This window comes from Nansenia antarctica (genome assembly GCF_963989245.1).
Source record: "Nansenia antarctica genome assembly, chromosome: 6".
In the NCBI taxonomy this organism is placed as follows: Eukaryota; Metazoa; Chordata; class Actinopteri; order Argentiniformes; family Microstomatidae; genus Nansenia; species Nansenia antarctica.
This window is the reverse complement of record NC_137676.1, coordinates 37,310,658-37,334,446: the sequence shown is the minus strand read 5'-3', so window position 1 is coordinate 37,334,446 and position 23,789 is coordinate 37,310,658. Positions and strand designations below refer to the sequence as shown.

General features: G+C 42.2%; 2 protein-coding genes across 2 annotated transcripts; both read right to left on the bottom strand.

Annotated features, from left to right (window-relative positions):
• Window positions 1–33: 33 nt before the first annotated feature.
• Window positions 34–7,822, bottom strand: irak1 (interleukin-1 receptor-associated kinase 1). The gene is made up of 13 exons (XM_080534401.1): window positions 7,678–7,822; window positions 6,806–6,973; window positions 6,197–6,288; window positions 5,287–5,460; window positions 5,020–5,084; window positions 4,272–4,386; window positions 3,952–4,064; window positions 3,459–3,669; window positions 2,420–2,488; window positions 2,058–2,279; window positions 1,331–1,769; window positions 989–1,105; window positions 34–737 (listed from the first exon to the last, which is right to left on the bottom strand). The coding sequence occupies exons 1-13, from the start codon at window positions 7,787–7,789 to the stop codon at window positions 652–654; spliced, it is 1,983 nt and encodes a 660-aa protein (XP_080390527.1). The 5' UTR covers window positions 7,790–7,822; the 3' UTR covers window positions 34–651.
• Window positions 7,823–15,887: 8,065 nt separating this feature from the next.
• mecp2 (methyl CpG binding protein 2) lies at window positions 15,888–20,826 on the bottom strand (the record flags this gene model as incomplete). Its single annotated transcript, XM_080534400.1, has 4 exons — window positions 15,888–16,268; window positions 16,338–17,238; window positions 18,525–18,917; window positions 20,795–20,826. The coding sequence occupies 4 exons, from the start codon at window positions 20,824–20,826 to the stop codon at window positions 15,888–15,890; spliced, it is 1,707 nt and encodes a 568-aa protein (XP_080390526.1).
• Window positions 20,827–23,789: the final 2,963 nt, after the last annotated feature.

Here is a 23,789-nt window from a genome sequence, read left to right as displayed (position 1 = left end):
ATCAGGGAAGTTTGCATAAAGTATTACATCAGATAAAAATGTTAGCATTTAATAGTCTATGGATAACAAAACAATTATACTATACAATAAATAATTTACATAAACTGTGGCCTACAATAAAAATGAATATTGACTGGAGTATTGTAAAGCCAACTCTACGTGACACAGAATAATGTAACCAACTTAACATTTAATAACCACAGATAAATTCCTCATTTGTTGGACTGAATTGGTTTCAAACTTAATTTGCATGTCATCAACAGTCATTTACACACATTGTGAAATGTATTAAAAACAAAACAAAAAAAACTTGTTTTGAAAGCTGTGACAGTAGCAGTACCTATATTTTGATAACTTGTAAACAGCCATTTAGCAATTTGAGAACTAGTATTTTATATACTGTATTTGGAACCTTTCTAGCAAGTCTTTCAAAAATAAAGTCTGAACTTGTAATAATTGGTTGATTGGATTATGATTACATTTCGCAATTACGTACCTAAAAACGAAGCAGAATAGACCCCATCATCTTTGTAAGTATTTTTCTCCCAAACTAACAAGAACTTCACGCTTACCAGCAGAGCACCCAAACTCCTTTGTGTCCCTTGTGCTGTAGGTTTATTTACTGCTTCAGTGGCAAGTGTTTGTGTTTGCTCAGCTCTCACTAGCCTCTCCTGCAATGTACATGTATGGCTCATCACTTTCCTCTGGTTCTCGACTTGGTGGGTTCATCTCTCCATCTGCATTATATTAAAAACAAATTGAACACGACTGTGATAAAAGCCCCTTTGATTTCTTACCATATATATATATTTTAAACGTATTTCTTCCCATAACAACAGATACAGCTACATCAGATACAGATACATCATATTGTCTACACATTGTGCAGTGAAGAAAATTGTAAATAACTGTGGGTAATGTTTACCATGCTATTGACGGTAGAACCTAATGCGATAATAAAATAATTTAAAAAAAAAGACTAGCTTACAAAGACCATCAGAGGAGAGAAGCTCAGCAGTGTGGATTCTTCCCTCCTTATGCAGCGCCACCTTCTGGAGTAAACGCTCCTTGCTTGGATTCATGATAATTTCCTGGTTGAGAGTGCCTGGTGGGTTTAGTCAGAGGGAGAGAGAATACACATAACATAATGACAACAACACATACACTTTCACATGCTGAGTTAGAAGTTACAGTAACGTTTTTTTGTTGTTGTTGTTCTTTCCCTTTAATCAACAAGGTAATCTACTAGACCACAAAAAACAGTCAGGCAGCAGACCTCAATGAGTTGAGTTGCGCATCCCTGGGTTAGAGTCATATCTGATCCTCTTACCTGATGATGGTTGAGGTGAATGAGATCGTAGTGAGCCAGCCGATCGTATGGAGCCAGCCGGTGAGGAACGAGTACAACTTCCACTATGACCCCCGTAGGCCCCGCATGGCAAGGAGGCTTGAGAATCTAGGCTGTTAGCACTACTGACGGAGGGAGCGAGGTACTGGGAGTATCCTTGACTCTCGTCGGATTCACACGGGCCCAGAAAGGAGGACGCTGACTGGGGTAGGGACGAGGTCGGATGAGGGGAGCAGTCAAAAGGCACTTCTAGGGGTTCTATTTTTGACAGGTCACATGAAAGGGAATCAACACAGGATGAGTCCATGGATAGAGGACGCTTGGGGAAGGGCTGATAAGAAGGAGTAGAGGGGAGTTGGACTGTGGAATCTCGGCTGGAGGCCCTCAGGCTTGTGCAGATGTCTTGGAGCATCTTGTACACCTGGGAGAAATGACAGATGAAGCACGAGTCATAAACACAAGTGCAAACGCATTGCAACTCACACACATAGCCACAATTAAGGTCACACTACCAGAAAGCTTGGTATTTACATGTTGCACTTGAACTGTTGTTGTTGACGTGAATCATGGAATGTTAGCATTAGTGAGTACAAGCATCATCCAAATTCTATTCATGCTATTGGTAACATTTCCCCCCCCAGAATGTGACCCATACATTTGCTTTGCCAGTCACACTTGAATCACACCATGACCTTGGTGACCAGCCTACCTCTGTCATAGGGGGCCTTTTCTTCTTCCTGGAGTCCAGACAACGACAGGCCAGTGCAGCCACGTTCAAGCCACTGTCTGCGGCACAGTCTGATGCTATTCTAGAATCCAAGTGATTCTTCCAGATGTGTGTGGCTGCAGCGGGAAAAGGCTGCTCCGTAGTCAGCTTCCCTTTGCCTCGACTTTGCCTGTCGTCATCCTCCACCTCCGTTACTAGGTCTTTCTGAATAGGAGAACAAAAGACAGAGGTGAGGAGAACATTATACAGTTGTAGAAAATCAGTCAGGTACAAGTGTAGGAACAACATTTCTTATCAATATGAATCCTTGTGTAGAACATACATTTTTATTTTGTATTACTCACCAGATACACAGTTTTAGATTGGCTGTCGGACTCCAAGGCTCTGCGCCCGGTCAACACCTCCAGCAGAACCTGGAAGATAATGGGATCCTTGTTAGTGTGCTGTGTTGCAGATTTCCAATGTGTGATGTTACACACTGGAACATATACTTCTTTATTTTTATTTTTTAAATGCTTGTGACACTGTTGCTGTTTAGCTTCGTAATTATGCATTGATTGTGTGTTGTGTTTACATTGACATAATTGTGCAATATTATTATTAGTAATTATATGTCTAATCAACAAATGGCAATGCAGATACTGTAATGTCATGTCATATTGTTATTGCATACATACAGTACCAGTCAAAAGTTTGGACACACCTTTTTGTTTCAATGGTTTTTCTTTATTTATATATTATTTTCTACATTGTAGATTAATACTGAAGACATAAAAACTATGAAAGAACACATGGAATTATGTAGTAAAGAGAACATTTTTAAACAAAGTAGCCACCTTTTGCTTTTTTTGTGGTTTTCTCCCACGTATTCCAGAGAAGAGAACGCTGTGCGGTGTTCACAGTTTCCTTTTCCACTGACACACACACACACACACACACACACACCAAGCTGATTGAGAGAATGCCAAGTGTGTGCAAAACTGTCATCAAAGCTAAAGGTGGCTACTTTGAAGAATCTCAAATCTAAAACATATTTTAGTTTAACACTTTTTTGTTTACTACATAATTCCATATGTGTTCTTTCATAGTTTTGATGTCTTCAGTATTAATCTACAATGTATACAATAATAATAATAATAATAATAATAATACAAATAAAAAAACATTGAATGAGAAGGTGTGTCCAAACTTTTGACTGGTACTGTAATACAAATTCTGAAAGTATAAATGATGAACATTGTTTGATTGTTAAAGTATACTCAAATGTGTGTGAATACAAGAGATTTCACTCACACTCTCACACACACACACACACACACACACACACACACACACACACACACACACACGGTGTAAGTCAGTGTGTATTGAATGAGCACTGACCACTCCAAAGCTGAAGACATCGATGCCCACTCCGAGCTCTCCAAACTTGACGTATTCTTCAGGTAGATAGGCCAGGGTTCCTCTCACTGTCTTGGTCTGGGCCACGGTAGTGGTCTTACCAGCAGACCTACTGCTTGAGCTACGGCAAAACCGGGCCAAGCCAAAGTCCCCTAGCTTAGGCTCCAGGTGCTCCCCCAGGAGAATGTTAGAGCTGAGGACAGATGGTTTGGGAAGACAAATTGTTTTTTTAAGTTATTTTTTCTGACTGCGGCAGTCCCACTCATATTTTTCTTTTTATTGCGATAGAGACTAGACGTGGATTTAGTGTGTTACGCCACCAAGCGGCCCACAAATAGGTTTTATAATCCATCATTTCCCAGAGGGTAATTTTTTAATTTTAGATGCCGTTTAGATGGCGGCCTATGTGACAACGTTCCAAGAAAATGCCAGGAATTGAAATAAAGGGCATATTCATTCTGCCCATAAGAAACACCTCTTAATGTCTCCGTGAATAAGCACAGGAGTGCTGGCGTGCAGGAACTGTATGGCTTTGGCTGACCCCTGCATCACGCTGACACGCTGTGGCCAGGAGAGGGCAGCACTGTCCTAGGGGACAACAATACCGAGGCAGATGTTTATTTAATGTAGTACAAGCTTCTACAGCAGACTCCAACGGCCGCATCAACTATCATACAAATAGTACAATGAGAAACAGAGGAACAGAGTTGACCAATATAAAATCAATGGGTTCATGTTCAAGACATCCTCATAAGATGCGGGTCTGTCAGTGGGACTGTGGACGTCTGACCTCACCTGGTTGTGGAGTTGGTCCTCTAATGAGCCGTTGGGCATGAAGACGTAGAGAAGGCAGTGGGTTCCACCTCCAACACTGTACCCCACAAAGTCCACAATGTTGGGGTGTCTGTATCTAGGGGGAGAGAAGCGGCAGGCGAAAGGCAGACAGTTAGTGAAAGACGTAAATGTCCCGAAATCAAGAAACTATGTTTATGACGCACATTACGGTAACATGTCGTCTCATACATGAAATCAAACATTGGAATAGTGCGTTAAATCAAATCCGACACATATTTGGCGACTGTATTATCCTTATCTCGGAAATACTATTACAGTAGATAATCTCTTCGGTTAGGGTTATAGAGTAATAAAGAACGAGCAGCATATTGACTCACCAATAAGCAGAAGAACAAAGCATACAGACAGAGTGAATGACCCGATTAGGAGTTGAGCGATAGACAGAAGAAAGAGACTAACCACAACAGACATCTGGAGAAGCGACAGAGGGACGTGCACAATGACTGGTGCTTTTCTAGGTCAGGAACTATTGGTGGTTTACAATAGGTTGTCATATGCAGAGCGGGGGGGGGGGGGGGGGGGGGGGGCTCTTTGTGGTCCTTTCCAATACAGACCCAGATAACTTTGACAAGAAAGAAAGTAAAGGGGGGGAAAAAAGAGGAGTTGAAAGCAGAATGAGGATAGGTGAAACGCCAGGAAGACACCAGATTAACAGAATGATAGGGATAGGGACTGCCACCCAACTTACTGTGATAGTTTTTCCACCTCTGTTTTAAAGCTCTCCTTCACCACAGTCCAGTCTATACGAGAGTTCTGAAGGAGATCAAAGAACAGACAAAACAAGAAGAAAAAAAAGGGTTACGACATGACAAACCAGTGATAAAAACCACAACCGAATCCTAAACTTGCAACATCAGTTACTAAACAAATACATTGTTCAGCTTGAAATAACAAGCCTTAATAGCCTCCATCTTCACCATCATCATCTTCCTCCATGACGCTGAAAGCCCCGTACCTCTTTTAGCCTCTTGACAGCCAAGTCAGTGTTCCTCAGAGTGGCGTGGTACACGTGTCCAAACCCCCCCTCGCCAATCTGACGAGCTACTGAGAAGTTGTCAGTCCCACGCTGCACCTCTTCAAATGGCCAGCACAGAACACTGGACAGCAGAGGGACATCAGGGACTGGTGACTAAAAAGAAAGATAATATATATCTATATATATATAAAGAAAATATGTGAAAAACTATAGTAAAAAATAGAGAAGCATCACAAATCCTCTTTTATGGGATCTTTATACTAGACTTCCTACTAGGGATGCTCCGATTTATCGGCCACCGATTTAAATCGGCCGATTTCACTCCAAATGACTCGATCGGTGATCGGCAAAAATGGCCGATCGCAAAAACCGATCTTTTTTTTTTTCTTTTTTTTTTTCCCTGGGGAAGACAGATAACTGAACAGAAAACATAGGAGGACGTAACAGTATGTAAACCATGAAGGCCACGTTTATGATGTCTTTTATACAGCCATATCGACTGACTTGGGCTTCAGGCCCTAACTGGGTGATAGGCCAGACCTTTACTATGCCATAAAAATGGGTCTGCGTTTGCTTGGTGCCTAATGGATCAAAACTTTTGTCTAAAAAGCAAAAAATATGTAGGCTATCCAGTCAGTAGGCCTACAGTTATGTATTAAAAAAAAAATCGGTATCGGTATCGGTTGATCTTGAGGAAAAAAATCGGTGATCGGTATCGGCCCCAAAAATCCAGATCGGAGCATCCCTACTTCCTACAGTAGCCTGAACTATTTAATTCTGTTGAACCATGTGTCTACAAATCAAAACACAACCTTCTCTCTCACAAACGACTCGTTTCAAGGAAAGAAACCCCACAGGATGACAAAGTGAACTCAATGACTTCCGTTACCCTTTCATCTGCAGGAGCTACTATCTGCTGGTTGGACGCCAAACCAGAGGGTGGGGGGCCCGGTTTGGGCAGAACCTTGAGTCCAGGGGAACCTAAATGAGATCGAAAGCATTGCTGAATAGAGGGACTGAAGAATACCAACTGACAGCATAGTCTTTTTTTTTTTAACTAGCCTACATTTTAAAGAATGGGTTGAATGTGAGGATTGTGACAGATGTTGAGATGTCACCTTGTTCAGAAATGTCCTGTGTTGGCAGTTGAGGACTCTTCAGTGGAGCTTTATGAGGGGGGGTGAATAGATGACATGGTGGGAGGTACGGAGGCTCTGGAGGCGGTTGGGGAGGTGTAGTGATGGGGTGGGGGTGTCTAGTCGGCCTCCCTGCACAAAACGAAACAAACAGGAAGTTGCTACCGCAATAACACAAGATGATCAAAGCACATACCGACATGGAGCCTGGCGACATTAACGGTTTATCAGCTTCATGATGCACAGTATGAATATATGAATATGTGGCACCAATTGAGTGCTGCCGGTACAACGCATTCTAACCGCCCCAGGCGATTCATACATTTGTATTGCATTTGAATTGGATGCACGAGGTAACTCACAGTCCAGGATGATGTCTCTAGCTCTGAGCAGCTGCAGATCCTCCAGTATGTCAAGAAGGTGTCCAACTGTCCCTTTCTTCATCCCCCAATGGTTCATCACCCAGTCTGTCCGTCTTTCGCTCTGCTGTGCACAGCAAAGATCTCTCTGGTCACTCAGTACACGGGATGCTACCAAGGAGGATGAAACAACACTTGATGATTGGTCTGTCTGATACAATTCCACACTTTCACAAGATCAACATTAGGTCACTTATTGCCTTTGTGTTTTTTTTTTTTAATCTTAACTTTACGTATTTTACTGCACTGTTGAGAGGGTGATCGCAAAGAAGTATTTCATGGCACTGTTTACACTCCTATGCACATGACCAATAAACCTTTATTTGATTTATTATTGTCAATTTAAAGTAGGCCAGCAATATTCACAAATACTGTAGCTAGAGAAAGCAGCAGTTGCCTTTGTGTCAGTGACCAAATTAATACCCACACCATGTGTCTCTATTGCCCAACCCACTGTCTTTTGATCCTCAGAGATAGAAATTACTTTGATGATCCTCAGTTTATTCACAAGTAAACAACAAAGAATGTCAAAATATGTGTTTATCTTTTCCTTGACAAACAGTCAGCAAGCAACTGTTAAGTTTAGGCTGTCAACTGTCAATCAAAACGTCTAGATAATGTCCTTGACAGTTAATACAGGTGATAGACAGTTGGTCATTGTAAAAATGTTTGACAAATGGTGTAACCTTACTGTTTACCTGTGTAGGGACTGGGAGAATCATAAGACAGCATTTGACAGATTTCCATGAGCTAATTAACACATGCTAGATCTGACATGACACGAAGCAATCTTGAATGCTCATGATATTTCTTACCGAATCTCACCCATTCCGTGTTGGAGAGACTGTCCATCACCTCTGAGAAGTCACACAAGACATACGGGGGCAGGTTGTACACGTACTCCATCCTGATGTCCCATGTCGACATTCTTCCACATGCAGCCCAGACCAGCCACAACCAGCTAGCAGCCCTGGGTGTACGTCTGTCTGACTCTAGCTGATACTCATGTTAGCTGGGTTAGTAGCAGTGAAGGGTTAGTCATTTTAAAGAGGTCAACTGACGCGGCATTTGGCAACCACGACGAGTAAACTAAACGAGACTAAATTATGGGTTTTACTAGCTAACTTGCTACTCAACTTGCTCGCGAAGTTCAGAACTTCCTGGTTGGAAAAATGTGTCGTCCTCCATAAGTTTGCTGTCATCCAAATGATTGGATAACCTTTCCCTACGTCATAGGTTGCGTTCGTAAATTCGCGCTGAGGGCGCCGGAGCGCTACGTCATAAAGGGACCGAGTCATTTGATTGGGCATGAGGCATTCTATGAGTGCTGATCAGATTTCCAGAGCAAATTGACGAACGCAGCCATACATTCGTGAGGCTCCGGGCACCGCCTCCAGTGTTTCTGGTGAAACGTTTTTTTCAAGTTTCCATCTCGTAGTAGAGGACAGATCGAATGATCATGGAAATACAACCACTTTGGGGAAACCCTAACCATTAGAAATGTCAACATGTGATGTCATTCTTCATTACCATGTATTCTTCTCATCAACTATTTAAATATAATAACATGACTAAGAATATCCATACCAATATATCAAATATCAATTTTTGGGGGCAGACCCTACAGCAGATATTAGATGTTTGGGTTATTAATTATTTATTTAACTTTTTCCTTAAGTTAGCTTCTTCACATCTTCATAAGGTTATCCCCAGGGGGTCTAGCAGACAGAAGTATTGTGTCTATAGTAGCCTTTTTTATCTATATCATAATATAATATATAATATATGCCATTTAGCTGATGCTTTTATCCAAAGTGACTTACATTACAGTGAGTACATACATCTTTCAGTATATATGGTCCCATCGGGAATCGAACCATATCATAAGACTATCTAGTAGACACTGGCTGTTTTCTGCAGTATTGTAAATACAGAGACATGCATGATTGTAAATAAGGGACAATCGGAGACACTATATCTTCAGACAGCTGTTATGTTATTGGAAAATCAATCGGTTAGATAGCAAAGCAATATGATCCCCCTTTATCTTCGTTTGTGTTTGACTTTTGCCAGGCTACAGTTATTGATAAAGAAAAGGCTATTGAATGTGCTGTGGGTTTTTTGGTGTGTGTCTAATTTTTCAGTCCACCAGTGCTTAGAAGAACCTAGTTGTCTGTTATTAACCACCAGCTCTGTCCTTCGTCTTTTCATTTTCACATTCTCTCAAATTAAAATCAGGAAGCATATCTAGTTGTAATCATAGACCAGGAAATCTTATAGGACCTACTGTTCAGGCTATTTGAATAGAAACATTCTTTTTTAAAGGAAGCAAGAACATAAGTTGCCACAAAACAAGAAGTAACTGTGCTTTTTATATTCATTCATGTTCTGCTTGTTGCTAACACCATTCTGAAATAGTGAATGAGTGTTTCCCTTTCACATCACCTGCCAAGTGACATCTACAACGACAGTGATAGCTGGTGCCATATTGGACATGATATTGATATGGCAGAGAACACACCATGAACAGATATTCATCATAAATGTAAATGTTAGCACTTCCTGATAATTCTGTTATCCCAAATGAATGAAAGAAAACATTTTGGACGCACAACACGCAGGTATATGTTGTTTACTAGTATGTTTGTTACATAGGGCAAAATCAAACAAACAAATACATTACTATAAAAGTTGACACAAACTATGCTTTTCAATTTCAGGAAGGCAAAGACATGGCCTGGAAAATGGCATATAACCCTTGACACCATGAAAGTGTGATTGTTTCATTAAAATAGTTTTGATAACATATAGGACTACCCATGCCTTTGTCTAGTTGAAACTAAATGGAAAAATATAAAAAATAAAATGACAACTTCAGATAAAGGTAAAAATACATAGAAAAGGGAAATGAGTGTCCTGTCAGGCAACGTACTTGATAAAGTGCAGATCTTAATTTTTGTATTTCATAAACTGGCCATGATTGAAATATTCTTTCATAAAAAGTTGTGGTTGGAAGGAATAAGGCAGGCTAATGACCAATTATTTGTGGTTATGTTGAAATAGTTACAAACAACATTTTCCAAAAGTGCTAAAACAGACAACAAAATTATAACTCTTACTGTATATCGTCACAAGGTCTTATGACATATTCGTTATTGCCTGTTACATCTTCCCTCGGTTCCTCTAAACACATTTAGTTTAAATGATATTAAAAGCAGGCAAATTATCAAACTAAGAAAATACTTTTTATATCTATTATTCTATGATACACTCAAAGCGCAGAATAGCAACAAGAGGCAAATACAGGACTCAGAATAAAAAATACATCAACCACAGTATAAATTCTAGTACTTCAACTTCAAGGCACAAGACTATGTTAAATAGACAGTTAACTTTCCAACAGTGGATTTTGAATTCGTATCAAAGTTTACTCATGTTTTATTTGAACCTGAATTGGCATTCAATAAATAACTTTGATGTAATTTATCTTATCCTATACATCATGCAATCTTAAAAATGTTATCTTTTAAGTATAGGGATAAGGGTCTAGGGAGAAAAAGCAATGTTAATGATCAACACAAATTCACTGTTTGCTTTATGTACTATTGCTTTTAAAAAAGCAGTGGTTTGGTGGAAGAGACAGAGCTTCAACAATATTATCAAAGCTACAATGTCTGAAATGGTAAATCTAACATCACCGGGGATAAAGAGAAAACATATTTCAAGAAAAATTATACAGACAACTGTCTCTCACCAAAAGTAACACGTCCTTGTAAGCTGGCACAATTCAATTTTCATTTAAAATTAAATTGCAACTTCTTTCTTCTTAAAACACATGCTAACACATTGAACACCTCTTTAGCTGTGTACATTCCACGTCAATATTTCTTGAATCAAATCCATTAAAAAATTTAGGGTCTTCAGATGTTTGACTGTAAATGTTCATTGAACATGACAAAGGCATACCACATAATCAAATACAGGTTTTATACTAAATGAGGGTTGCTTCCAAACAGAAATCTAATCTGATTAAAGTTTAACAGCCACCTGTTTTTTAACCCACAGAACTTGCCCTGTCATCCCATTTTTCTTGGACCTCTGTTCAGTTTTATTGGGATAAAATATTATTCTTTAATTTTTTTATCAAAGGCCACTTCTGTCACATGTGAATTCCCAATGCAAGGCACTATCCTTTCTAACGCAGCCCTGCTGTCAATGCTTTTTGTATGGAAACAGCTTTGTTGTCACTGTCCCCAAGTCAATACCATGCATTACGCAATAAGAACATTTTTAGGACATAAGCAATACCATTCATGTCAGGAGCTTTTTGTTTTCAGTCTTACTTTGATATCAGTTTCATTTCTTCATCATTAGAACAAATACAAATTGGGAAACGGAACATAGGCCTACATATTTGTAAAGACAATATGCCACCAATTGCACCTTTTCCTCACTGTTGGTGTAATCGTCCCCAGCTGCTCATATCCTCCTCTGGCCTCCCCTTCGGGACCAGAGGAAATACTGTATTTCTGACTACTGTACTGAGTCAGCCTCTGGTACTGTTAGTGTGGTAGAGCAAGAGCTCCTATTGATGTTCTGCAGAGAAAGAGAGAGAGAGGAAGACAGGCTGTGTACACTCTGCCCCCAGAAAGACATATAGAGACAGAAAGAGAGAGAGAGAGACAGTGGTATTTGTAGTCACTGCATTCCTCAGGGGGGACTACAACAGTCACAACTTGTACCTGAACTTGGAGATACTAACAACTACAAAGAAAACAGATGGTGTTCTCTTATGTCAGGCTAAAGCAGTTCCCCCCCCCATACTGTTTTAAATTTGAAGACGTTATATAGCCCTTTTTGAGCAAGGAGAGCTCTTATCCGATGTCCCCTAACCTAGTTGCTAGAGTCGAGGTAGAGGGGAAGCAAGAGGAGAGATATGGACCACAGCCATGACCTTTTCTACACTCTTTCTACACTCCACATACAACATGTTGGAGGCATAATAATGACAAAGTTGAAAGAGGACTGACGGGGGACATATTCTAACACCAGGTACAAGGCATAGCCTGTGATCTATATGGGCATAGGCTCTAATACATATGCCCATTATCAAAAATCAAATACTCTGTTAACGCAATGTGTTGACAGGGGTCTGAACTGAACTTTTGAAGTTATTTCATTGAATGAACAAATGGAGAACATTCTAGTGCAGATTAAGATGTATTCTGTGACATCCTGTGTTGTGCCAAAACCGACTACTACTGTTAAGCAAACTACTGTAATAGATTCACTCTACACAACATCCACATACCGTCTTCTGGATGTCAACTGATTATTCCAGGTTTAAGATATTGGTGCATTAAAGGAATACATACTATCATATTATGTTACATTGTAAAAAAGTCACTAACAAATAGACCTCTAATTGTGGCATGCAAGAATACGTTTTTTCAGACTCAAGACTGAGTACAGAAATAATGTTTTTCTAGGAGGGGGGCCATTACATGTGTGTAAGTGCCTGTGCATGGATAAGTGTAGGCTATAATTCATTCAAACATTGCTCTTGTGCCACAAAAATGCATTTGTTTGAAGTTATTAGTTCAATGGGGTGAAGAAACTAATTTCGTTCTGGCTTTCATAAAAACATGATTGTGTTTGTCTGCACTGGGGGGGGACAGTATAACTCTTCCAGAAAATACGAAATAAATGTGACTGATTTCCAACGGTTGTTTTCAATCTGACCAAACAGCAAGTATGACGTCATGACTCACTTCATCTAGTCTAGTAATGTATGGTGTATGGAGTAGGTTCTGACATCATCTAGTCTAGTAATGTATGGTGTATGGAGTAGGTTCTGACATCATCTAGTCTAGTAATGTATGGTGTATGGAGTAGGTTCTGGCATCCAACAAGAGGTACAAAAAATGTTACATGCATTACGTTTATTTTGTGCCACTGCCACATGATTTGAATCCTACCTGTGTCTGTGAGTTTTGGATTACAACAACAACAACAACAACAACAACAAAAAGCAACCAAAACAAAACTACTAGCTGTTTATGAAATAGGCTAATCCGTATATGAGTGCATGCAAATGGAGTACTGCGATGAAATCTGTTACAACCCCCAGACATGACATAAATGGACATCAGTGCAACGTACGTAACGTTTCTTACTCTAGACCGTAACTAGAGAGTAAAAAATGTTCCTACGAGTCATTATAATCTCCTACATGACAATCATTCTTAGAACAGAACTGAATAAATTAATTGTTGACACATTCTTAATGTAGCAGACAAAAAAGAACTTCCTTGGTTGGGTTTGGTTCGGTTCGGTTTGTTAGACAATGCCTTTGGGAAATAACGAGATACATTTTTAATTGGAGTCCACCAAACACAAATCAAGAAATGGATGGAAGAATTCTAATTAATCGAATTTGAACACAGCCTCAAATCACGTGGACGTGTAGGCCTAGGTTTTCTTTTAAATGACGCTCTGTTAAAGACACTATCATGGGCTGGTTTCTCTGTTAAAGACACTATGGGCTGTTTTCCCAGACACAGAAGCGTAATCCTACACTAACAAGCATCTTCAATGGAGATTTTCCATTGCGAGTCATTTTGTCCAAGACTAGGCTTAATCCTTGTCCGGGAAACTGACATTGACTTTACGCTCATTGCGTCCAACAACATTATCTCTATACCCAATCATTTTGGCACGTTTCGTTATAGGCATCCTAACCAATGCTACCATACAATACATATTTGAGTATGCAAGAGACTCAATGTAAGCAAGAACCTATTCACAATAGGTTCCAAGCAAAACACCTACAATGGTTGCGGGTTTAAGAAGAAGCTAATACGCTAAACAACCATTTTGTATGTCAAAACTGTAGCTCCAAATATGAATAGAATCATCTTAAAGATGACAGGCATTGGATTAAGGAAAGATTATATGTAAAATAAGAAAATCAGAAAAGAGGGCCTCTATATATTTCATCAAGTTACTCTTTCATGACAATTACAACATGTAAAACGCTTTCACAGTCTGGTCACTGAGCATAAAGAGCAAAGAGATGAGGGCTAAATCCTGACTACTGTAGATACGTGCTGGCTTTGCTATGCAGCCACAATGAATAATCTGGGGAAAACAGCTGGCATGAAATGAAAAGTGGCTTACACAGAAAAAAGAAAATATTCCCTTTTAAAAACGTGATGGTATCAAGAATAGAAATTACAGTGAATACCGCAATCCATTGCCTTTGAACATTTACTGATCCATAATTATGGGATAGAAGTACCTTTTCAATGAGAACGGTGCGGGACTAATTCACTGTGCTTAAACAATCCCCTGCCCAGTTGTGCTTTTAGCTTCCCTGTTTTTGAGCCACGGTGAGAGCAGCTCGATAGAGGAGTCAATATCTTACTGCTATTTCTGTTTATAGGGAATACATTGCAATTGTTGAAAATGACTAGTACTGTATCTATCTTGCCCATTGAAGATCTAGCCTCCATATTCATAGGTAAAACGTCAGAAAGGGCATCAATGACAGTATATGAATACAAATGAGAACGGCCACCCTAGGAAAACAAAGCTGAAGCCTAAAGATAATCGTCATTTTGAAATGAATATGAATATTGTGGGTCTCTGTGAAGAATTCATAATTCGTCTACAAGTACAAAAAAATAAACAGTATCATTACCCAAACCAGCTGATAGGAAGTTCTTATCTGTCTGTAACAAAAGCATTTCCGTTCGCCCGTGCATTTCCCACTGTATTGGCGAGATGCACAAAACCATTTATCTTTCATCAAGGACCACTGATCTCGGTGTAAAATGGAAAATCCCAGTCTTATCAGGGACACTACAGAGCGCAACACTATAAAGTCGACCCGGACTATACTGCGCTGGCTCACATATTTTGTTTCCACACTGTCCCGTCCAGCACTGTTTCAGCAACTATGGTGAATGCGTAACCAGGCCAACCCAGTATAGCTCAGTTCGGCTCTATACTGCACTTAGGGTAGAAGATGTCGAAGGAGTACTTCTTTAGTGAGCCATATAGAACTGGAGAGAGGAGATATTAAAAACAAAACCAGTAAAGGGACGCTGAAAGACACGACATTGACATTGAGTACAGGCCAATTGGTAAAACATATGTCATCTAAATGCGCATACATGGTTCGCTCAAGTGCTCCTCGAAAACTCGGAACTTCCCACCATGATTTTGCGTAGAATTATGCGTAGTGCTCCTCATTGGTTGTTTCAGACATTCTTCCGAGTGGGAAACTCTGTTATCATCCTACTGTAGAAACACAAGTTTCCAAGTGGAAAATGTCCTAGTTTCCTATTTCTGAGAAGCTCTTGAACGCAGCACTAGACATGTATAAGTGGATATTGAGCTCTGCACTCCTTTGCCAAACAAAGGATGCTACAGCAGAGGAGGTGATGGCAGCTTGTGTGGCATATGCATATCATGCTGCCTCAAGCCATTGCGTTCTGTACAAAAACATTGGCAAGCCGAATTGTGAGGAACAGGACACATGTCCCATTTTTTGGCAAATGAAAACACTTTTTCTGTCCCATTTTCATAATGGAATCTTGAACCATAGGAGAAGGACAGGACATGGGGTCAATGAGAATCCATTGTTTCCATCCGATGTCAGCAGGTCCTCCACTTCCTTGAAGCTTTGATAAAAAGGTCATGATCATTCAGGGTGGGATGTTTGTATTACAGGTTAAAGCCGTGACAGAGAGAAAAGAAAAAATTACCAAACAAAAAAGTCAATTATTATCAGGAAGCCATCTTTTCTGGGGAATTTGTTAAGCATTATTCGTTCAAACAGCCCAACCCACAGAAAGAGAACATGACACAACAGCTGCCTTTTTGTTTATATATACTGTACACATTTGTTTTTCTTTTTTTTTCCCGTTTGTTTTCTTAAAAAAAAAAAAAACACTCACACGCCTCTCCGCGCTACCCGCTCCGTTCTCGTAGACTCAGACCCCCTCACTCAGTCAGTCAGTCAGCTGACCCTTTCACTCACTGATGTCCTGGACTCTACGGTCTCCTCCCGGCTGGGCCTGGGGACCGCGGAGGAGGGCACAATGTCTTTCAGATCCCGTCCTTCCCCCGCCACCTCGTCCACTCGATACTTGCCCTTGGCATCGGCCGCCGCCGCCGTCACCACCACTGTCGCCGCGGCCGGTGTTCTAGAGGCGACCGTCTCTCTGCTGCCCGGACAGCTGTCTGGTCTCTGGCCCTCCTCTCTGCTGCCCGAACCCCCCTCCGGTCGGGTCCCACGGCAGGGCTTGGAAGTGCTCAGATCCTGGGGTTCGCTCTGCTGCCGTGCCGAGGCGGCACCTGCGTGGGAGACAAGGCTGAGGGAGTGTTGGTGGGCGGAGCGCTGGGAAGGCGGATGCGGGTCCTCCGCTACCGAGGAGGAGGTGTGTTGGTGGTGGTGATGGCGGCGGTGGTGGTGGTGGTGGTGGTGGGGGTGTTTGTGCGGGACGCGCTCTTTTCTCTTGTGGCTCTTCGAGGGACTGATGCTGCTACCGCCGCCGCCGGCACCGCTGCTGTCCCCGTCCCCTGTCGCCAGAGGAGCCTCCTTGTGCTTCCTCTCTGGGCTCTTTGGAAGCTTCTGTCCCTGCTCCGTCGCCTCCGATGTAGCAGCCGCCACCGCCACCGCCGCCGCCGCCGGAGCGGTCGTCCCCGTCCCGCCGCTACCTGTCCCTGTCCCGCCGCTCCCTGTCCCCACCTCTGTAGAAGACGACGTGGCCGGACTTTTCGTCTCCTCGATAGTCTCCCTGGTCTTGCGTTTCTTGATCGGGAGCGCCGTCTGCTGCACGGGCTTCATGGAAGACTCTTTCTGGGCTTTCCTCTTGGCTTCAGCAGCCAATATGGCGGCAGCTGCAAAGGAAGTACTGGTGGTTGCCGACCCGGCCGATGCTGACGTCGACGCCGGTTTACGGCCCCGCTTTTTGGGAGCAGTCTGTGGTGGCTCTTGCTCTGACTTCCTCTTCCGCCCGGGCCTCATTTTGGCAACTACCACGGGCCGTGGCGGTTGCACTGCCTCAGCTTTCGGGGATACAATGGGCATCTTAACCAGGAGTTTCCCTGGGCTTTTCTCCACCACGCGCTTCATGGCCACCCCTTCTGTGGCCTGGCGGACCTTTCCACTGCCCTTAGGGCGCCCCCTACCTCTCCCTGATGGTTTGACCACCTTGGGTTTCTTTGGGGGCCTCTTTTCGCGACGAGAGGGACTCCCACGACCCGTAACTGTAAAGTCAAAGTCATTGGGGTCTGTGGTAGTGTCTCCCACCTTTTGGAAGAACGCAATCAGCTCCACTTTGGAACGGAAGGCTTTTCCCTCTGGGCTGAAATACAGATCAAATGTTTCCCACCATTAACTTTCAACACTTTGATAATAATCCTTTTACTTAGCATTTTGTCTATATGTGTATGAACGAAGTGTAACACTGTTTCCTCTATACCTGTGTAATAACACTTAGGCTATTAATAACACTGTAGTAAAATCATTATCAACATGCGATTGGTAATAAATGAGTAGTTGCATAGTAAAGGGAGTTGTGTAACAAGAAACAGTCCTTTTTGACGTATGTAGTAGGCTAATCCAAACCCCTCAACACCTATTATGTGGCCTAATATCTCAATACAATGTTCTTACATAGATAATTACAGTGTGACTATTTAGAAGCAGCTTAATGTAAAGTGTGGCCGTTTGATGAAATAACCCTGGGACCCTGAACAGTATAACTAAACAAACATGTGGAAAATGTACAGCATTTTATAATAAAGACATACAACATCAAAACAGGCCTCTGAAAAACTCTATACTCGGTAACATTATAATATCAAAGAAGGCTACTTTCAGAAGGAGTTACACAAAACAAAGACAGCCCAGAGAGAGTACTCTAACTCTAAGGGGCAAGAGAGAAGAATTTACATTTACAAAAGATCTGCATATCACACAAATAAAGCCTTCCCTAAATACGTTACTGTAGCACAATTAGCCTACGTTTTCCAAAACACAAGGTTGTATATCACTTGCTGCTCCAGCCACTTGAAGACTTTATCAATATATTTGATTTACAGTTTATACGCGAGACAGTTACATCAAGGCCAATAGCTTTTTTTCCACTGCTCTCCAAACAGGGTCTACAGCGCAACAGCAAGACTGAGTGACGGATCCCTGCAATTGTTGCTATGCATCCATAAATTATTGCAGTTCACACAGTATATTGTTTGTGACACAATCGAAGCAATTTGTCACAGCACCCTCTTATCAAGGCATTCAACCACCAGGAATGTTTCCAACTCAGTCAGTTTGCAGGGTTTTCCACCAGTTTAGAAAAAAAACGTGAAGATTCTGCAACTGCAATGTAAACATCTTCCTTGTGTTGGGTGTATCTAAACGGCAACACAAAGTCACGGGACACACGTGTCTTATCTGTTAAAGTGCAATACGTGGTCGAACAACAGGACGGATCCAACAACAAAACAGATAACACGTTGCTGCTCTCAGGGGATAAGGAAAAAAATAAATCCTATCACATCAAGAGACTTAGCCTGTTATCATATCACATAACACTCAGGTATGATTTCAGTGACATGGGGTAACCGATACGGCTCCTATACTCACTTCATCAGGTAGACATCAAACTTGCCGGCCGATCTCCCAGACTTGCGCTGTTTGAGCTTGCGCGTCCAGCCCTCGGGCAGCGAGGGGTCGTCGTACAGCGGGCCACGGTCCCGGATGATGGAGCGCCTCTGCTTGGGTGAGGAGGCCGACTCCGAGGGGCCAGAGGCCTCTCCGGCAGAAGGGTCCTGTGGCTCTGACGGCCCTGCCTCCGATAGCTGCATCTGATCGTCCCCACTCTGCTGCTGCTGCTGCTGGGCCGGGGCAGGGAGAGCAGAGGCCATGGTCGACGACTCCACATCCCTCCGCTCCCGCTCCCTCCTCGCCTTCTTGGGCTTGTGTGACTTGTCCTTGGATGAGCCCTGCTGGTCCAGATCCTCACTCTTCTCCTCACTGCTTTTGGCGACACATTGAGAATAATGTCGCATGGAAAGGGAAAGAGGCTGTGAGTATGTACGGTCCTCACATAAGGATATAACGCATGAAAATAAATGATACCATACAATATCAATAATTGCTGTGCGCACCTTACATGACAGTTGATATCAGGTTATTTTGAATAGACGCTAAGCATGCAAATGAAGAGAAAAATACAAAATACGAAATGCGGCGTATAAAGAGCGATTATCCCACCGTCTCTGACAGAATACTGGAAGAAATTAGTGCCATTATAAAAGTATACTATGTGGGTCAATATCCTGCTTCACTATTATGGGGAATGACTTCTATTAAATCTATTCATGATATAAATTAATAGATTTAATAGAAGTCATGTCACTACTACACTACGCTAATATGAACCTAATTTCTCTAACCATCTACATCATTTTAGAAATATCATAAAATGTATTTAAATTCTTTTGGGGGCATTTAGTTCATGTTGTGTCAAGTTGGTCACACTTTACATTAAAGTTGCCCCAATGCCTACATACGCTCCTAAGTAATAGTAATAGTTGAGTGATTGTGTTATTAAACAAGTGGAATGAACATCGTTCCTTATTCCATGTAGGCTAATAACACAAACTATCCATATACAATGCAATTAGGCCTACCTAATTACTGTGTCACGTTTGATTAATTTAGGATAATGCTATGTGTTATTACACTAATATTAGTGTTATTACACAGATGTATACGTGATGTCTACAGATACATGATGCTTAATAAAGTGTATTAGGCTCTGGAAAGTGACTAATCATTGGTGGGCTAGGGCTGAGACTACACAGCACCAGTCTAGCACTATGGAATGACGCAGCCAGCCAGAGAGGAGACCACTGGGCGAGATGTGCATGGTTGAAGCATTCTGACCTGCACATGGTCCACACACACACACACACACACACACACACACACACACACACACACACACACAAACATCTCAATCCCACATCTGATTATAATGACCTAGCTACACTAATGCAGCGATACCTTTTCCTGGCATAATCATAATTATTTTCTGCACTAAATGGAAATGCAGAGTTAGATTATTACAACTCTTGACTATTATGTACAATTATAATGTTCGGATACTGCATTTCCTTGCCAGCTGTCGGTGCTGGGGGGGGGGAAATCAGGGCAGTGTATTTTTGAGTGTGTCAACCAAATGGTCTACCATTGCAATAGAACATGCCACATTTCATTAATGGGAATAATGACAATGTTTTAATTGCTTGGCCGCAATTAGCATTTGTTATCTAAAAAATTGGGCCAACTCAGCTGGCTAACATTATATGTCGTGCAGATGCCACATAATATTAACCAGAGCTCGAGGCAGAAAATGCCATCTCATAACAACGTAAGGACAAACTGCTGTGGCCAGACTGTCACCATGACTAGCTGGCAACGGTGACCAAATAAATGTATTGTAGCTTTCTTAGCAAAGCCCGTTAGCGAGGCATCTATCTGGTCCGAGGGTGGAGGAGGATGCGGACAAACAAGCGACTATCGAGACAAAACGCAACTGAAGATCTTGTTTTGACAACGCACTTAAATAGCTGTTATAAACGATAGTTTTCCGAGTTCAGAAAATGACAAACCCCCCCCCCCCACAGACGTTAGCTGGCTCTGACCATGATCTGGTAAAGTAGGGAGATACTTAGCAATAACTTGGTGACGTATTCAGAACGCCTCTGTCCCTAAGCGCCCCTGCGGACCCGTTCACAACAACAAACACACCACAACATTCTGATAAATATGCTACATACATTTCAAACGAACCGAAGTTGCTATCTACCGCGACATTGAAATGGTGAATACATGTAATTCACACTTACAGTCTCTCCTCTCCGCTCTCTACGGCGGCCATTTTTATTTAAATAAATAATTTGATAAAAATTTCTCCCAAACATCTCTTGGTACCCCTTGGTCACCCGCCCCCCTGCCTCATCTCCGTCATACGGTACTCACGCGAGAACCGTGCAAACGCTGCATTGATCGCTGCATGAGCCCGCAGATCCCGCGAGAAGACAGCTCTTGTTCTGCACATTTGTAACTGGTGGTGAACTTTGGGATGAGGACAGCGTCTCCATCTGCAGCAAATGTGCACACATAGCGCTTCTATGGGGCTCAAGGGTCTTTGGTGCAGATTACTTGTGACGTTCCCTCTCCCCACTCACAACCTCAACTCGATGCATAGGTGTAATTATTTATGTTTTCTATACTGTAAACCACCGATCTTTTTACTGTCTCAAAAGTGCAAGGCGACAGATCAAATCAAACACAAATTCCATCTGACCTATTCTATGAATGACCGGTAGGCGAGTGCACCAATTAACAAAGCTGTAAGTAATTGAAGGATTTCCTTCCTTGGGCATTGGCTCTTCAACTTCACCGAGATGGTGACATGTAGGCCACACGATCCTACCTTGCAGTGGAATATGTGGACTCTGTTCTTCTTGTTGGTCTTCAAACAGTGGTCGACTATTAGTGCCATCAATCAATTTAATGTTAATATGGTGAATGAAGGCAAAGTTGAAATGCAGAAGGTTCGGAACCTTGCTGCTCAACCTCGCTACGGTGAATGTTGGTCTCTTGCGCTAGAAAACATCGACGCACGCTGCAGAGAATTCACCGCAGATATGCAAAGCAGGATCGCCCTACTTTTCACACATTGTCACCTCAGCAGGTGAGCACAACATTGTTCAGTTAGTCAACAGTGTGGCTGTAGTCAATTGTGTGTAGTCAAACTAGCCTCACCTGTAAGATCGTATATATTTTATATAAATATGTTATATATTTTGAAATGAATAAGATCGAGCTTACAGATGGAGTCGACCTAGGCCTACGTTGCATAAAGGGGGGTGGCAGTTGTTACAACTCAATGATGTGTAGTCTAGTAGGCTATTGCCCACTGACATGTGTTTATCATAGTTTGTCTCAGCCTATTTGTATTCTACTCGAAATCATGGGCATGTTTCATTATGAAAACAATTTCATAACTATTGATAATCCCATATGCTGAATGCATCTAACAGTAAATTATCGTCTTGGTGCAGATCAAGCCGCCCTTTCCCTGAGTGTCCAGTTGGTAGTGATGTTGGCACTTGCACCAGGGAAATGGACCCAGTGGCCTTCAACACCTACACTGAGTTCTTCACACATGCTCACAGCATCTGTCATTACCTGCAGAGCGAGAGCTGGCAACACCGTGCAGAAAACACAATCCACAGGTGCAGAATACACATGAGAACACAATAACTGTATTTCAAACGCGTATCAGTGCATGATATTGTTGAAGTAACAGCGTCGGTTTAGTATCACTAAACTGTTATTGTGTCTGATACAGGCTGTCAATGGGCTCACCAGGGGGGTTGGAGTCTGACAGGAATTGTCTATGTAACATTTCAGAGTATGACTAACAGCTTTATTGTGTGATATCCAGGCTGACAGAGAGCTCAGCAGGGGTGGTGGAGCGATTGGCTTCTACCCAGCGGATGGCAGAGGACTTGGTGGAGGCTCAGAGTGCTGCCCTGAAATCCCAGGAGACCATTCTACGCAATGGGGAAGAGCTCAAGCACACCTTGCAAGATTCTACACAAGGTGGGCCACCTCCTGCGCCTCTCTTCACTCACACTAGTGGAATCTCTCTGGATATGAATACGAATTGGACTTGAAATAGTTGAATATGGCAGGTGGTAAGGCCTGTGAATTATAGAGATGTCTGTTTATATAACACTCTAGAGGTATATCGGAGATGGAAACAACCCCATATCGATGATGCCTTTTACTGTTGAAAAATCAACAAAAAGTTAGAATTTCTGTTCCCGGCCTCCTGTGTAATTTATGTTCCTTATCTTCCCTGTCTCTCTATCTCTCTCACACTGTCTGCTAGGACTGAGAGCAGTGTTTTCTGAGATGAAGCACTCAGCCCACGAGCAGCAGGTGGCTTTTTCTGAGATCTACAACCGAGTGGCCTACCTGCAAGGCTTCATCTTGTCAGAGTCCCACACGCTGGGCTGCTTCCTCTACAACTCCCTGGCCTTCTGTGCTGCCTTCATCCTCACCGCCACACAGCGTACAGCTGGAGCCAGGTGGGCAGAAAGGGTCTATCGCGTGCTGGTGTTGTTGTAGTGTTTACTTAGTAGTACTACTAACATGTCGTTTTATGTTAGTATGTTAGTGTGGGTTATCATCCACCCAGTAATGTGATCTTTGTCGTGTAGTGTGGCTTGGCTTGGCTTCGCTTGGCTTCACTCGCTTGAATTATATGTTTTGATAGGTACTATGTGCATCTTTTTTTTCTATACAATTTAAATATATATATATATATTTGACAGGTTTGTGCTCTTTGGGCTTGTGGTGCTCAACGTGTACCTGGAAAGGATGATTTGTCGGTCAGTGCTGGATTCTTCGAACCCAGGGTACCAGGAGATGGTGAGTGTTGTGGGTTTGTTAATTGGCTTTTAAAATAATCTACAGTATGGGAACCTAAATGGCAGAAGCAGAGCGGTTACGCTGTTAAGTTGTCTACACAATTATTCCGTTCTTGTCACTCAAGATGGTAGAGCTGTCTGTCCACTTACATGGGACATATCTCTAGCTCTAACAGTGTCTCTACAGGAGCGGATCAACCTGTTGGTTGGAGTCCTCAGAAGGGCCATGGTTGCCGTGGCGCTCCTGGTCTTGGTGTACTGTGCCGTGCGTTATCGAGACATTACCAAAGAGAGCCTGGAGATCCTAACCGAACTGAAGGTGACTCGTACCAGTCTTCAGCTGGCCCTTCAGCAAGCAGGTAGTTGTCTCTCTTTTACCTGTGCCTAGTTATGGTTC